This window comes from Hippopotamus amphibius, chromosome 12, assembly GCF_030028045.1.
Source record: "Hippopotamus amphibius kiboko isolate mHipAmp2 chromosome 12, mHipAmp2.hap2, whole genome shotgun sequence".
NCBI classification, from domain to species: domain Eukaryota; kingdom Metazoa; phylum Chordata; class Mammalia; order Artiodactyla; family Hippopotamidae; genus Hippopotamus; species Hippopotamus amphibius.
This window is the reverse complement of record NC_080197.1, coordinates 19614226-19629661: the sequence shown is the minus strand read 5'-3', so window position 1 is coordinate 19629661 and position 15436 is coordinate 19614226. Positions and strand designations below refer to the sequence as shown.

The following is a 15436-nucleotide window of genomic DNA, read 5'->3' as shown; positions in this document are numbered from 1 at the left end:
TGACCACCCACTCTGCTTCCTTGTCCAGGTACCTGACTGGGGACCAGTTCTCCAGCGAGTCCTCCCTGGAAGCCTACGCTCGCTGCCTGCGGATGGGCTGCCGCTGCATTGAGTGTGCGTGGGGGCCGGGCTGGGGGTGGGGTGGGGGCGGGGGAGGCCTGTCTGCTTGACAGTGGTTGCCCTGCCCCCCAGTGGATTGCTGGGACGGCCCAGACGGGATGCCAGTCATTTACCATGGACACACTCTGACCACCAAGATCAAGTTCTCAGACGTCCTGCACACCATCAAGGAGCACGCCTTTGTGGCCTCAGAGTGAGTGGCGGCAGCTTGGCTCCAGCTCTTTCCTGGGTCCCCTTGAATGCCCAGCCCCCCTCCCTGCCTTCTACCTGCGGCCACCTGCTGGAGCTCTTGCTTCCGGAGCTACTCACTTCTGCACCCTCGGACTACCCGCACGCCCGCCCTCTCCATGGGTCCTTCCCTCAGCCTGTGGAACACAGTCAAGCTCTTCTCATCCGCAGAAATTAATTCCTTAACCCCGGGCTCACAGAGCCATTGTTCTGCCAGCTCCTTTCCCATCTGTGCTCCCTGTGTCTCACTCTGCAGTCCTAGTATTCCCCCCACCTGTGGTCACTAGTCTCTCCCACCTCCCAGGGCATCACTGGGGCCCCCCCGTAGCTGGATTTAGAGGCTGCGTGTCCCCTCTCCTGACCTTGGGTGTAGCTGTCTCCCTGCTGCTGTGGCAGCCTCCGTGATGGAAGCAGCGCTGGGGATGCCTCCCTGCAGCAGTCCCTGCCCTTGGCTTCTGCACCCATGAGTGCCTCTGCAGAAGCCTCTTCTACCCACACCCCCCAGTGGGGGTGCTACCCCCGCCTCTTCTCTGGGGTAGCTCCCCTTCAGAAAGGACACTGGACCCTAGGCTCCTAACACCTCACTGTGTGAGGGTCTGAGCCGTGACCCCCCGAAATAGCAGGATCTGTGTCATATCTGCCCCCCGCCCGCAGGTACCCAGTTATCCTGTCCATCGAGGACCACTGCAGCATTGCGCAGCAGAGGAACATGGCCCAGTACTTCAAGAAGGTGCTCGGCGACACACTCCTCACCAAGCCCGTGGACATCACTGCCGACGGGCTCCCCTCACCCAACCAGCTCAAAAGGAAGATCCTTATCAAGGTAGGGCTGTGGGGGCCCCACTTCTCCACTCCTGCGGTGGGTCCAGGCCTGGGTGAGGAGGTGGGGCTCTGGGCCTGGACCTGGGATGCCATGTCCTGGCCTGCCCCCCACAGCACAAGAAGCTGGCTGAGGGCAGTGCCTATGAGGAAGTGCCTACGTCCGTGATGTACTCTGAGAATGACATCAGCAACTCCATCAAGAACGGCATCCTGTACCTGGAGGACCCTGTGAACCACGTGAGCGTTGGGCCGGGTGGGCCGGAGGGGCAGGGTGGTGAGAGGGCTCTGTTCATAGGCCTCGCTGCCGTCTCTTCCAGGAGTGGTATCCCCACTACTTTGTTCTGACCAGCAGCAAGATCTACTACTCTGAGGAGACCAGCAGTGACCAGGGCAACGAGGACGAGGAGGAGCCCAAGGAGGTGAGGGGCTGGCCCGGGGCTGGGGGCTGGGCCGGGGTCAGAGTCACCGAGGGTCTCTGCTGTCGCCCTCTGCCCCGCAGGCCAGTGGCAGCACAGAGCTGCACTCCAACGAGAAGTGGTTCCACGGAAAGCTCGGGGCGGGCCGGGACGGGCGGCACATCGCTGAGCGCCTGCTCACGGAGTACTGCATCGAGACCGGGGCCCCGGACGGCTCCTTCCTCGTGCGCGAGAGCGAGACCTTCGTGGGCGACTACACCCTCTCCTTCTGGTAACCCGCCCCGCGCGTGCACGCGGGGGCCCGGCACCTGCGGGGGCGGCAGCGCTCCGCGGAGCGTGTCGGGCGCGCGCAGGGGCCTTGGCAGTCCGCGCCGAGCCCCTGCAGGGCACCCCCCCCCCGCCCCCCAATCCTTCCTGGAGCGTCGGCTCCCTGAGACCCGGGGCCGCGCGCCTGCTGCTCACTGCCTCCCCGTCTGCCCTCAGGCGGAACGGCAAAGTCCAGCACTGCCGGATCCACTCCCGGCAGGACGCGGGGACCCCCAAGTTCTTCCTGACGGACAACCTGGTCTTCGACTCGCTCTATGACCTCATCACGCACTACCAGCAGGTGCCCCTGCGCTGCAACGAGTTTGAGATGCGCCTCTCAGAGCCAGTCCCGCAGACCAACGCCCACGAGAGCAAAGAGTGAGGGCGGGGCCGGGGCCGGGGCGGGGCCGGAGGGCGGGGCCGGGGCTGACTCGGGCCGCCCGCAGGTGGTACCACGCGAGCCTGACCAGAGCGCAGGCCGAGCACATGCTGATGCGCGTGCCCCGCGACGGGGCCTTCCTGGTGCGGAAGCGGAACGAGCCCAGCTCCTATGCCATCTCCTTCCGGTGAGGGGACGGCCCGGGGCGGGACGGAGGTGGTGCGGGGCCCCCGCCTGGCCTGGCCGCCCTGACTCTGTGCGGCTGTTCTGTCCCCGCCCAGGGCTGAGGGCAAGATCAAGCACTGCCGTGTCCAGCAGGAGGGCCAGACCGTGATGCTGGGCAACTCGGAGTTCGACAGCCTCGTGGACCTCGTCAGCTACTATGAGAAGCACCCCCTGTACCGCAAGATGAAGCTGCGCTATCCCATCAACGAGGAGGCGCTGGAGAAGATCGGGACCGCTGTGAGGGCCGGGGGGGGGCGGGGCGGGCCGCGGGCGACCCGGTGGCCCTCCAGGAACTACCAGGTCTTGCCACCGGGCAGGCCAGCACTTGACAGTCCTGGGGTGATGTGGATGCATGGGATGGAGGGGCCTGGGGTGCTGCGGTGCCGCCGGGAGGGCCAGCTAGCCCAGCTGCGAGCCGGGAAGGTGTCCTGGGGGGAGTGGCCTCTGAGTGGGGTCTACAGGGACAGGCACGCGTTGGATGGGTGAAGAGGTGGGGGCCAGGCATTCAATAGAGAGAGTCCTGTGGGCCAGGGTATGGGGTGGGAGGTCCTAGAGCTCACCCAGGGAGAGGTATCCCCGGGGCTGGGTGCAGACCAGATTCTGTCCCTAGGGCGGGGGCGCGGAGGCTGCAGCGTGTGGTCGTGGAGGGCAGAGCCACAGGGGGAGACCAGTGAGGAAGGCAGGGCTGTGAGGCGGGAGCCGCAAGGGCTCTGGGTCAGGATCATGGCCCCAGGGAAAAGGAAGGGTTCCCGGGCAGAAGGGCCACTTGAGACTCTTGTCCTCAGTAGGCCTGGGTGGCCAGGGCGAGGGCCGCTGCCTGCTGAGGCTAGGGTGTGAGAGGAGCGTGCTGGGGGCCCTGGGTGGTGGTGCTGTGCATCTCCAGCAGCAAGACTAGAGCCGTGGTCTGGGTGGCCAGGGTAAAAATGTGGAGAAGAGGAGGGGTGAGGCCAGGCCCCTGAGGTTGGGGGACCCTGGCAGACCAGGTGCATGAAGCAGGCCGACTTAGTGGCCTGGTGAGGAGGGGAGGGGACACGGAAGCCAGCGGCTGCTTTCACCTCTGGGCGTTTACACAGCTGCTCTATCCCGCTCCTAGGAGCCTGACTACGGGGCGCTGTACGAGGGCCGCAATCCTGGCTTCTACGTGGAGGCGAACCCCATGCCGACCTTCAAGGTACAGCCTCAGGCTCTGGGCTCAGGAAGCTGGGGAAGGTCGCCAGCTGCCTGGGGCTTGCATTCTCTGCTCAGAGCCGCCTGCGGTCTTTGGGGAGAAGTGGTGTCTGTGGTTTGCTGAGGCCTGAGACATGGTGAGAGGTGTGTGGTTGGTGCACAACCGCAGCTCTCCCGGGGCTGACCCCTCCCCAGCTCCTGTCCCTGGAGGTCAGCACTGACCCTCCCAGACTGCTCCCTCCGGGTGACCTCCGTTTCCTCCCTGGTGGCAGCAGGGCAGGGGGTGGGGCACAATGGCCAGAGGACTTTGTTCTTTGCCACTCACTCCCTCACCTCGTGGATCTCTGTTAGACAGGATCTTCCTCTTTGGGGCTTTTTTCTAAGGGGTAAGGAGCTATGCCCTTTTCCTCACCCCGTTTCCTCAGCAGCCAGGGAGCCTGGGAGGAGATTCCTTCTCCTGCTTTGCAGATGAGGAATGATGAGGTCCCATCCACACCCGGAGGCGGCCCAGTCCCACAGGAGGCACTTGGCACCCGCAGACACTCCTTTCCCAGCCTCTCGGCCTGAGTCCTGGGGTCCCAGGCAGGGGCTTGCAGGGTTCCATCCAGACCCCGAGAACCTCCCCTGGCAGAGGCCCTGGCTGTCCCGTCACATCTGCCCTGGAGCCTCCTGCAGGCCCAGGGTGAGGACGGCAGCCAGGGCGGTCACCGGCGGTGGTGCCTGAGCGCTGGCTGGGGAGCCCCAGCACACGTGTGTGCACACACGTGGCCACAGGTCAGGAGAGGAGCAGGAGAGCCTGTGTGCTTTGACCGGTGCGTCCCCCTCACTCCCCACAGTGTGCCGTCAAAGCTCTCTTCGACTACAAGGCCCAGAGAGAGGACGAGCTGACTTTCACCAAGAGTGCCATCATCCAGAACGTGGAGAAGCAGGAGGGAGGCTGGTGAGAGCCCATGGGCCAGGCTGGGCCTGGCAGCCAGCGGCCTGGATGTGACGGGGCTTGGGAGGCACGGCCTGCATGGGCCCGGATGTGCACCGCAGGCCCGCCCTCCTCTGGGCAGTTCGGGGTGGTTGCTGGGGGTCAGCGCCCTGCGGCTTCCACAGGTGGCGGGGTGACTACGGGGGCAAGAAGCAGCTGTGGTTCCCGTCAAACTACGTGGAAGAGATGGTCAGCCCGGCGGCCCTGGAGCCTGAGAGAGAGGTGAGAGCAGAGCCACATGGGTGGGACGGGATTCCCGTCCCCAGATGCCCTGCCCCGGGTGCGCGCCTCCACACACAGTGTCCGCATGCCAGCGTGCGCACAGCCCCCACACGCGTGGTCCCAGCTCCCCCGCGGAGCCCGAGGTCACTGATGAACGTGGGCGACACTTGTGTGGGCACGTGGTCGCTTGTCAGATGTATTTCTCACGTGTGCACAGACACTCCCTTTATGTGTGTGGGCAGCAGACTTGCTGACCATCTGTGGGCTTTGCCTCCCACAGCACTTGGATGAGAACAGCCCCCTGGGGGACTTGCTGCGGGGGGTCTTGGATGTGCCGGCTTGTCAGATAGGTGAGCCCCCAGCCCTTTCTCTGCCTCTTAGGGTCAGGCTGTCCCTGGTGGCTCTCTCCCTGCCCCGAGGGAGGAAGCCAATGGCTGGACCCCCAAAGGCTGCCCTTGTTCTGAGCTCTCCCCATTCCTGGACACCCTGTTGACGCTCCCTTCATTTGACCCTTGTATGTTCGCCCCGTGCAGCCACTTTGGATGACGCTGCTGGCATGCTGGTGTCCACAGGGGTGGCCCCTGGGGGTGACAGAGGGTTGAAGACAGGGCGGGGAGGGCACGTGGCCCAGAGCAGCAGTGACTGGTCCTGGGCTGCAGTGTCGTCAGCTGTGAGCAGTGCCACCTCCTCACGGGGTGGGGACTCAGACATGTCTGTGTCTCCTCTGCCTCCCAGCCATCCGTCCTGAGGGCAAGAACAGCCGGCTCTTCGTCTTCTCCATCAGCATGGCGTCGGTGGCGCACTGGTCCCTGGACGTGGCGGCCGACTCACAGGAGGAGCTGCAGGACTGGGTGAAGAAGATCAGGGAAGTGGCCCAGACTGCGGATGCCAGGGTGAGAGCCTGCAGGTGGCCCTTGGGCCCCAGCCACCAGGCAGGGGTCAGAGGAAACACGTGTGCTCAGCGGTGTGGCCTGTTGAGGATGTGTTGAGTTTGAGGTACCCGTGGGACATCCAGGTGGTTCTGCTTAGTGGGCAGTTGGATTCCGAGGGCAGGGGTGAGAGGACGGGTCACGGGCTGGAGGCAGGAATGGATACCTAGGGCTTTAGGGATAAGGCATTGTAGGTTGGGAAGGGGGCGTGATCTTCACGGACATGGGTGTCGGGAAAGGCCGGGAGGGCTGGTGTGCGGAGGGCTGCGGAGCAGGCAGGATCAGAGCCTGGAAGTGCCCGTTGGAACTGGCAGCAGCTGCATCAGGTCGTGGCTGGGGGGATGGCAGTGGGCACCTCACCGAGTGTGGAAGGCAAGGGCGCAGGCTCTGCAGGGTAGGACAGCACAAGGACGCAGAGCCTGAGCTGGGTGGGAAGACCAGCCTCTGGAGGAGGGAGGCTCTTCCACTGAGCCTAGGACAAAGGAGGAAGTGCTTGCCAGGGTGCGGGAACTCCTGCATCCCCCCACCTCTGGTCATCAGGGGCAGTGTGGAGGGGCTGCGTTACACACCTGTGGCTGCTTCGGAGAAAGGACATCCACCAGCCAAGCCGAGAGGGCTGGGTGCTGAGGGTTTTGTCAGAGCAGAGCCTGGAAGGACAAGGCGGGAAGGACCATGTGGTTGAAGGGATGGATCCTGAGGTGTGGGCTGAGAAGAGAAGGAAGAGTCTGAGAATGGGAGCCCATTCTGGAAGGAAGTGGGCCTCCAGGGGTCAGAGGACTGGACGGGCGCACTTGTGAGTAGGCTTCTGTAGCTGAAGTCTGGCTGAGGTGAGTCGGTGGTTGTGTTGAGTGAGGGGAGCTGAGGGGTGAGGCTTCTGGGCCAGGAGGGTGCAAGGACGGTCCTTAGAACACAGAAGATAAGCCCGAGCTCCCAGTGAAGCCACAAGGAAACCAGGAGGTGGCCTTTGTGCCTGAGGGCGGCTGGGTATTGAATGGTCACAAAGCGTCACTGGAGGTGCAGCCAGTCCAGAGCCCTGGGGTGTCGCAGGGGCACAGGTGGTGGTGAGGATTCCACCTTCTTAAATCTGGGAGGGCGTGTGTCCTCAGGGGCAGGGAAGAGAGAGGACGGTTCTGGAGTGAGATTGAGGACAGACAGTGGTGTGGGTGTGGGTGGGTGTGCCCACCGTGACTGTGGGCTTCCCTCTCGGGGCGGCGGGGGGGCGGGGTGTGGGGAGCAGAGAGGGAGGGGGAGTCCTGCCTGGGCTCAGGGCCTGCGTGCCATCAGCTCACCGAGGGGAAGATGATGGAGCGGAGGAAGAAGATCGCCCTGGAGCTCTCGGAGCTCGTCGTCTACTGCCGGCCTGTTCCCTTCGACGAAGAGAGTAAGGGTCTGGCCCAGGGGCGGGGCGGGGGTCTGGCCCCCAGCAGTGCCTGGGTGGGTGGGCTCTGTGATCACGCTCCCTGTTTGGCCCAGAGATCGGCACAGAACGCGCCTGCTACCGGGACATGTCGTCCTTCCCGGAAACCAAGGCCGAGAAATATGTGAACAAGGCCAAAGGCAAGAAGTTCCTCCAGTACAACCGGCTGCAGCTCTCCCGCATCTACCCCAAGGGCCAGCGGCTGGACTCTTCCAATTACGACCCCTTGCCCATGTGGATCTGTGGCAGTCAGCTGGTGGCCCTCAACTTCCAGACCCCAGGTGAGGAGGCGGCCCGTGGGGCGGGGTCCTGCCGGGCAGCTGGGCTGGAGTCCACTGTAACCTGGCCCTTTCAGACAAGCCCATGCAGATGAACCAGGCTCTGTTCCTGGCTGGCGGGCACTGCGGCTACGTGCTGCAGCCGAGCGTCATGCGCGACGAGGCCTTCGACCCCTTTGACAAGAGCAGCCTCCGCGGGCTGGAGCCGTGCGCCATCTGTATCGAGGTGGGAAGGGGACACTGCTGGGCTCATTGCAGTGTCAAGGCCGGGGGTTGGTTAACACAATGGGGAAAGGGGCACTGAACTGTCCTGGAGTCCAGAAAGATGTGACTGTCCCATGAGGTGGGCGTGTAGCTACATGCTTCCCCCTTGGGGCTGGGCTCTGAGCAGCACAGGCCGGAGGCAGCTGGGCTACGTGTGGCCAGTTTTTGGCACTGAGGAGTCAGGCTGTCCAGTAAGGTCGAGCCATGGGGAGCCACTGCCTGGCAGGAGTGGGCAGAAGACAGGAAGCTAGTGCCAGTGGTGAGCTGGTGGCCCACCTGCGGGAATCATCTAGATGGTACTTCTTGGAACGGGGCTTGAGCGAGACTGAGCCCCCTTGAGGGCCCTGGTGAGCAGCTGTGACGTGGGCAGCTTGGTGCTGTGGGGTTCAGGTGTGGGGGCCTGAGCAGTCTTGAAGGAGGGGTGAGGACAGCATGGGGCGAGCCTGTTTTTTCCCAGAGAAGAGATTTCTATTTTTTTGTCCTAGGGGGAGGTAATTTAAAATTTTTCACGTTAAAATAAACATGGAGTTAATGTGGAGTCGATTGCAAAAACTCACATGAAAATTTTGGCTAAAGCTAAGGCGTCTTCAAATGAACTTTTGCTGCAGCAGCTGCTCTTAGGGGCCTGATGACTTGAGGGACTTCCTGGGCAGTGAGCTTGGGGCCCAGCAGAGGGCGCACCGCCTCCACTGCATAGTGGGGACTTGGCCTGAGTCAGAAGGACCATCCCCGGCCCATCTGTGCCTGCCTTACAGGTGCTGGGGGCCCGGCATCTGCCAAAGAATGGCCGAGGCATCGTGTGTCCTTTTGTGGAGATTGAGGTGGCCGGAGCTGACTATGACAGCACCAAACAGAAGACGGAGTTCGTGGGTGAGTCTCCCCTCCGCACTCACCATCCCTCATCCTCCACGGCACTGAAGGCCCCACCGCACCTGTGACCCGTCCTCTCCCAGCAGTGGCCTGAGGCCTCTTGTGCTTGCTTTCGCAGTGGACAATGGACTGAACCCCGTGTGGCCAGCCAAGCCCTTCCACTTCCAGATCAGTAACCCCGAATTCGCCTTCCTGCGCTTCGTAGTGTATGAGGAAGACATGTTTAGTGACCAGAACTTCCTGGCTCAGGCTACCTTCCCGGTGAAGGGCCTGAAGACGGGTGAGGACCCTTCCTAGAGACTGTGCCCTGCGCGATCTGGCTTGGGGCAGGGGGGCCTTGCTTGCCTTCACCCTGGACTCAGGGCCAGGCTTTCTCCTCCTAGGGTACAGAGCGGTGCCTTTGAAAAACAACTACAGTGAGGACCTGGAGTTGGCCTCCCTGCTCGTCAAGATTGATGTTTTCCCTGCCAAGGTACCTGCGGCCAGGTGGGGCGGGGTGAGCGCTGGGCCCGGCCTCGCCAGGGCAGGCAGCCGCTGACCCCTGTGCATTTGCCCCTGTTGAAGCAGGAGAATGGTGACCTCAGTCCCTTCGGGGGTGCCTCCCTGCGGGAGCGGGGCTGTGACACCTCGGGCCAGCTGTTTCATGGCCGGGCCCGGGAAGGCTCCTTCGAAGCTCGCTACCAGCAACCATTTGAGGACTTCCGCGTCTCCCAGGAGCATCTCGCAGACCATTTTGACAGTCGGGAACGAAGGTGAGGTGGTGGAGACAAGGTGGCCAGTGTGCAGCCTGGAGGAGGGGGCCTGAGAGACAGGAAAGAGTGGCTGGTCTGCCTTTGGTTCTTCTCTCTCCTTTTGGCCTGTGGGCTGTCCCCCTGGGCTGCAAGGCCCGCTGCTGGTAAGGACACTGTTCCCTTCTGTCCAGGGCCCCACGAAGGACTCGGGTCAATGGAGACAACCGCCTCTAGCTGTGCCCCGGCCTCATTGAGAGCAGCAGGTGCCGTGCATCTCATGGAGGGCCGTTGGACTGGGTTCCTGGTCAGCTGCCTGTGTGGCAGCCTTCCCGGCCTCGCTGCCTGGAGCCCGGGTTCCAGCAGCGGACGCCAGGCGAGCGCCACGCCGTTAGTGAGATGCATGACGATTTTGGGGCCTCCATGCCCCCGCTCTGGGTGAAGGCAGAAACTGTACTGTGTCTCGCATTTAAGCACACACATCTGGCCCTGACTTCTGGAGATGGAGCCTCCCATCTGTGGGACCAGGACCATGGGCGCAGCCTCTCGGAGAGGGAGGCGGCCTCAGTCGGTGGCACGGGGGCTCTGAGGAGCCACTGGCATTCCGGAGAGGAGAGGAGGAGGAGCAGCCTTGCTGGGCTAGGGAGGCGACGTTTACATAGTCCCGTAGCTTTAAGACCACAGCCAGGCAGGGAGGGGTGGTGTCCCCACACTGGGCCCTGGAGCCAGGGCGGAGGAGCACAGAGCTGGCCTGGAGAGGAGGACACAGCACAAGGGCACGGTGCCCAAGGCCAGGGACGCCGCCCAGCCTGACAGACGCGGGGACTTGTGAGGAAAACAGCAGTATCGGGCAGCCAGGCCACGGAGGGTCGCCCCAAGAGGAGCCAGCGGAGGAGGCTGAGCCCCAGGGTGCCACCTGGAGCAGGGACAGGGACGACGTGTCCCAGCACCACAGCAGTGCCTCGGGGCCGTGGGAGGACGAGGGCCCCAGGGCTGGATGTGCTGGGCCGCGACGCCACCTGCCTGCAGCCTGGACGTCAGCCTGAAGGACCCGCTCGCCAGGGTGGAGCTGTTTGTGGGCGCTGGACGTGCTGGGCGGCCACTCCTCCCCCTCCCGCATGGGCAGCGAGGACGTGCCGGCGTTCACGCCACGGCCCCCGAGATCTGCAGCGAGACGACAGCCTGGTCAGGACGGTCGGTGCCGCAGGGCCAGGACGGAAAAGCCAGTCACCAAGGCAGAGGTCAAGCTGGGCACTGTCCCGGATGTTCAGGAAACTCCTGCACACAAGTAACACGTCCTCCCTCAGCAAGGCGCCTCCGCAGCCCCGGCAGGCCGGCTGCGAAGACCGAAGACCGCTTTCCCTGTTGCATCAAAAGACCGTGGATCTGAGTCTGCCGGATGACACCAGAAGGGGACCTGTCTGAGATGATCATGAGTATTTACAGAATCAGTCAAATCCTGTCAATAGATGTACATGATGTTGGAGTATGGATGTTTAAAGTTTATTTTTTGCACACTGTTTCTCACGATCTTCATTACTTCACGTAGGATGTATGATTTTCTACGTCTTCCACTTCCGACCTGAAAGCTGCTTGGTGGGGGGGTTGGGGAAGCAACATGAATGAACTTCGCTGTGCACTGTGGCAGAACTGTTATTTTTATGGATTTTACAGCTCAACTAACAGTGTTACCTTTTCAAGATTTATATATACTCTTCCCAAGAACCACTGAGCCGTTAAAGCCTTGTTGTTATTCAATCCTAATAGTGATTCAGTTTTCTATAGCTTACCTTTAGGATAGACAGTAAATTATCTAACAATATATTAAACTTTCCATATCATGGGTTGTAAACCGAAGGAAATTATACAATTTCTGAGAAAACGTATTGATTTATTTAAACTAATTTTGAAGTTGTATTTGAAAGTATGACCTCGCAGTCAGCTGTCTAGAGCAAACGTCTATATATGGTTGCCGTTTGGTTTATAATTTAAATGTTAATAAAAATTTTAAATTTTATTGGAAAGGCTTTCCTTCTGAAAAGGACGGTAGAAGAGAGAACCGCCTCTCTTCTCAGTGGCGTTGTGATGGCATTTTGCTCCTGACCCTTGGAGGGAAACATCTGAGCAAAGAGCGGTGGGGGCTGTGCACCCTGCTGGCAGGGGCTGATCTGGGGTGTTCAGCAAGGAGGTGGGAGGAGAGGACAAGGCAGAGCCTGCTGTGGTGATGGAGGTTTCTTTAAAGACGGAGAGACTGCAGGATGCCTTCCCTCAGGAAGGAAAGAGGGATTAAGGAGCTGCTGGCCTCGCAGGAGACAGGCAGCAGGTGCTGAAGGACGCTGCTGTGCTCACGGCAGTTGATGTCTAGATGGTGAGAAGATCCCGGGAAGGTGATGGAAGGCTGGGGAGGACAGAGGCTGCAGTCCAGGCCCGTGGGCACAAAGGGGCCTCAGTACATCCAGCATTCAACTCGCACAGACTCTCTGCCCACACCTGGGCGCAGGGCCGGCTGTTTGCTAGCTCTGTTGCCCTCTTAAGGTCTAAATGCCACGTAAATTATCTCATGTCCTTTCTCCTTTAACGTGTGTGTTCTTTTGGAGGCTTAGGAAAGCCTGCTGCTGTCTGGAGACTTGTCACCTAGGGACGCTTGCCTGGTGGTTACTCTGCCATAGAAGCAGGTGGGGCATTTCTGTTCACTTCCCAGGTCCCGCAGACCTTCCCTCTGGGCTATGAGGAAGTGTGAGGCCACCCTCTCCTCCAGCTTGTCCGCCGAGCACGTAGCAGCATAGAGTGCAGCCTGCCTGTGAGCAAGCCTGGGTTTCCGTGGGCAGCCAGCCTGCCATGGTGAACAGGATGCAACCAGAGTCACGTCCCAGTTCCCCAGAAATCTCTCCTTAAAAAAAAAAAAGGGGAAAAAGAAAGACGTAGCATTCAAATGTAGATTTCTGGGTGCCACTCTGGTTGCCTCTGTAACTTGCAGGCAAAAATCTCTGTGCCTACAACACGGTTTACAGGGCCCTGCCCTTCCCTTCCTGTGGCTATTTTTGTAGCGGTCTGTGCTGGTGTGTATCAGAAATGATGCCGTACAGAGAAAAGAGCTGCCTGCCTGATGGATGGGTGAGGACAGGCATGATAGGCCAACCCAGGAAGCCTGAGAAGGTCTGTCATTGAAGAGACACAGGTAAGTGTTATCAGTCAGTTCTTAAAATGGTCCTTGGCACACGGCCTTGGTGTGATAACACAGGTGCCCAAGCATGGTCGCTGGCTTCGGAGATACCAAGAGTTTTTTGAAGACAAGCCCAAGGCAGATTTAGAGTCACCAGTTCAGAGCATCCCTTTCTTGTATGACAAGTCAGACCAAGACATAGGTTCCTCAAGTTTTCAGATTTGGGGCCAGTCCTGGTCCCTTGTAGGCCCCTCTGAGCACCACCCACCTGGAGAACTGGGATCACAGTTTTGAATATTTTCTGTTGCCCCTGAACTAGATGGGGTGGAGCGCCTCTGCTCAGGTTCTTGCTGGCCCCTTGGCTTTCTTCTTGGAGCTTTGTGATCCAACTCAGAGGTGGTGGTCTTTTCCCTCAGACAAGAAGGTGGTAAGTGAGAATTAACCTGGGCTTTCCTGACCCGTGTTTTCCCAGCTTCTTGTGGGCAGTAGAAAGCTTTTCTAACCAGTGATGAAGGAGGTGCTGTGCTGACCGTTGAGCTAGGAGCTGTGTTGTCATGTGACTTCCTTGGCTGTGGGTATTGGCCACTTTCACTTTAACCAGGACATCCCTCTTTTACTGGCTCTGCTGTCTCAGCATCCTCGCTGACCTGAGACATGCCTCCTCTCGGCTTTCCTATGACTGCCTTCACCTTTCACGGAACGTGTCTTGATCCTTCTTCCTAGTAGAAAACGTGACAGCAAATTCAAGCAAAGTAACAGATCAGTTTCACCTGCAATTCTTTCAGACCTGACAATCGTTGAATGACCCAGGAGGCCCAGCATGGGGGTGGGGACTGGGGGGGAGACCCTCACTTGGGACGGGATGTCCTGGCCCGTGGTGGGGAGTGGCCTGCCTCACCATGTGCGTGCACGTGGCACCACCTACAAGGGCAGGGGCTTTCTGCAGCCTGACCAGAGGGCTCCAGTCAAGAACCCCCGCTCCACGGGCTGCCCTGCAGGGAGGAGGCGGAGCGGTTTCTGACCTTGGCTGAGGACACTGTCCTTGACAAGGATCTGTGGTCTTGAGCGCATCACCCCCCAGGGCTGGGCGTGGAGCTAGACACTCACTGGCCCCGCAGCTTGAGCTCATCATTCCTCACCATTTCAATTGTGTTGGGGAAAAAACCGCCCTAAGTAGTATCAAGTGACCCCACCAAACGAGCTCATGGAACAAAACAAGGTCATCCTCCCTGCCATTCCACTTAAGCGGATCAAGTCCTATCTCAGCCAGAGTCCTCAGTGGGTCTCCCAGGGTCAGTCTGGGTTCTGCTCCTGCTGGAGGCCACTGCAGCTGCCCTGAGGACACCCACAGTGACCCCAGCTGCCACTCCGTCCATGGTTAGGTCCTAAGGGAACTGCTGCCTGAGTCTGCAGCCACCATGGGGTCAGGGTTCCACACTCAGTTGGTCTAGCTTCTGAGGACTTGCTTTCTAGATTCAACACAAAGCTGCTTCCCCAAGACTTAAGTTGGTCTCCAGAGGGACAGGGTTAGGAATGGGACCTGGTGTCCACCTGGGTGTCCTGCCTTGGTATGTCTCCACCCCACGGGCTTTTCCAAGGGTCCCTTTTTCCTTTTGGCACACGCCCTAAGGATCACCCCAACAAGATTCACTCACTTTGAACATTAGAAGTTGGGCTTTAATCCTATTCCTTCAAGGCCCCAGGGTCCTTAGACATATTCGCCAATCTCTCCTTAGCAAATGACAAGCTTATCAGTACTTTCCTCCCAGGAAAGTGTCCTCTCACCAGATGCCTGATGGCTCCAGGTCTGACTCAGTTTCCCTTTGTCTAGCGTAAATTCTGCAACACTGCCTCCCTGAGGAGGCACTCCAGTGACCCAGCCGTGTGTGGGAGATGGGCGAGCTGGAACGTTCCTGGCGTGCCCGAGGGAAACTGCCCCACTCATCTCTCCAAGCTGTCGGTCTTGCCCACAGAGTATATCAGGAGCTAGAAGTGTTCTCAGCTTTTTTGATTCCCCCACAAAATAGTCAGCAGATGAGAAATATATTTACGTTTTTATTTAGGAGCAGTCAAAAGATTTTAAGTACCATTTCGACCCATTTCAAATTGTACAAGCAGTTTGTCCCCGTTCCCCTCTCTCATCCAAATCCACAGATACAGATACAAAATCTAGGAAATGTGCAATTTGCATCTTAGAAATAGCAGCATCCCCACAGGGGACCTTGTGAGGCCTGGAGACTCAGCCAAGAGAGGGCAGCCCACTCCTCCCGCCCCGGCACAGCTACGGTCCAAAGGCAAGTTCCATCTTTCTGTTGAAAACATTTCCCCAGGGCGCACAATCCCCTTCCGTCCAAGCCTGGTGACAGCCAAAGTGTGCCGGTGCCTCTCTCTCGGTTTGGTCTCTCACACTCAGCCACCGCAGGAGGTGGGGCCCTCTGGACAAACAGGGCGGTGGCCTCTTAGCACCAAGACATCTTCGGCATCTCCGGGGGACAGGAAGTGCGCCACAGCCAGCTGCCCCTGCCCTCTCCAGCCCCCCTTCTGCAGCTGCCCTTGCTCTCGGGGAACAAAGGGTCTGAGCTGAAGACCAGACCAGGAGTGGATGGCAGAAAACCAGGAACCAGGGCGACAGACGGAACCTGCAGGCCTCTGGCAACCTCCTGTCTTGCACAAAAGCCATGCTTGGTACACTTTCAATCAACCACGCTGGGCGGGGGAGGGGAGGGGATGGGAGAGGGGAGGAGGTCTCTATTTTCAACAACAAAGACGGCACAGTCCAGCCCTCCCGACACACTGAACAAAGCGGTGCTGCGGAGCAGGGCGGGAGCCCGCTGCCCGGCCGCGACCACCTCTCCCCACGCGGTGGCCTGCTGACGGGGCTGCACCTGCTGAGGGGAGCGCTGGCCCTCTGGGCTGTACCTGCAGC

General features: G+C 60.2%; 1 protein-coding gene across 3 annotated transcripts in view; it reads left to right on the top strand.

Annotated features, from left to right (window-relative positions):
• PLCG1 (phospholipase C gamma 1) overlaps positions 1-11350 on the top strand; it is a 34616-nt gene extending 23266 nt beyond the window's left edge. For 2 of the 3 annotated variants that reach the window (XM_057702644.1, XM_057702645.1), the window contains exons 12-33: positions 29-114; positions 193-313; positions 1003-1171; positions 1285-1407; positions 1488-1589; positions 1670-1857; positions 2070-2270; positions 2339-2458; positions 2553-2733; positions 3590-3667; positions 4500-4603; positions 4765-4861; positions 5142-5211; positions 5597-5754; positions 7075-7171; positions 7264-7488; positions 7563-7711; positions 8505-8619; positions 8738-8899; positions 9003-9091; positions 9184-9371; positions 9542-11350. In XM_057702644.1, the coding sequence (XP_057558627.1) occupies positions 29-114; positions 193-313; positions 1003-1171; positions 1285-1407; positions 1488-1589; positions 1670-1857; positions 2070-2270; positions 2339-2458; positions 2553-2733; positions 3590-3667; positions 4500-4603; positions 4765-4861; positions 5142-5211; positions 5597-5754; positions 7075-7171; positions 7264-7488; positions 7563-7711; positions 8505-8619; positions 8738-8899; positions 9003-9091; positions 9184-9371; positions 9542-9584 (2866 nt within the window). In that variant the 3' untranslated portion in view covers positions 9585-11350. The remainder of the gene's footprint in view (positions 1-28; positions 115-192; positions 314-1002; positions 1172-1284; positions 1408-1487; positions 1590-1669; positions 1858-2069; positions 2271-2338; positions 2459-2552; positions 2734-3589; positions 3668-4499; positions 4604-4764; positions 4862-5141; positions 5212-5596; positions 5755-7074; positions 7172-7263; positions 7489-7562; positions 7712-8504; positions 8620-8737; positions 8900-9002; positions 9092-9183; positions 9372-9541) is intronic. The other variant, XM_057702646.1, reaches the window with a different exon arrangement.
• Positions 11351-15436: the final 4086 nt, after the last annotated feature.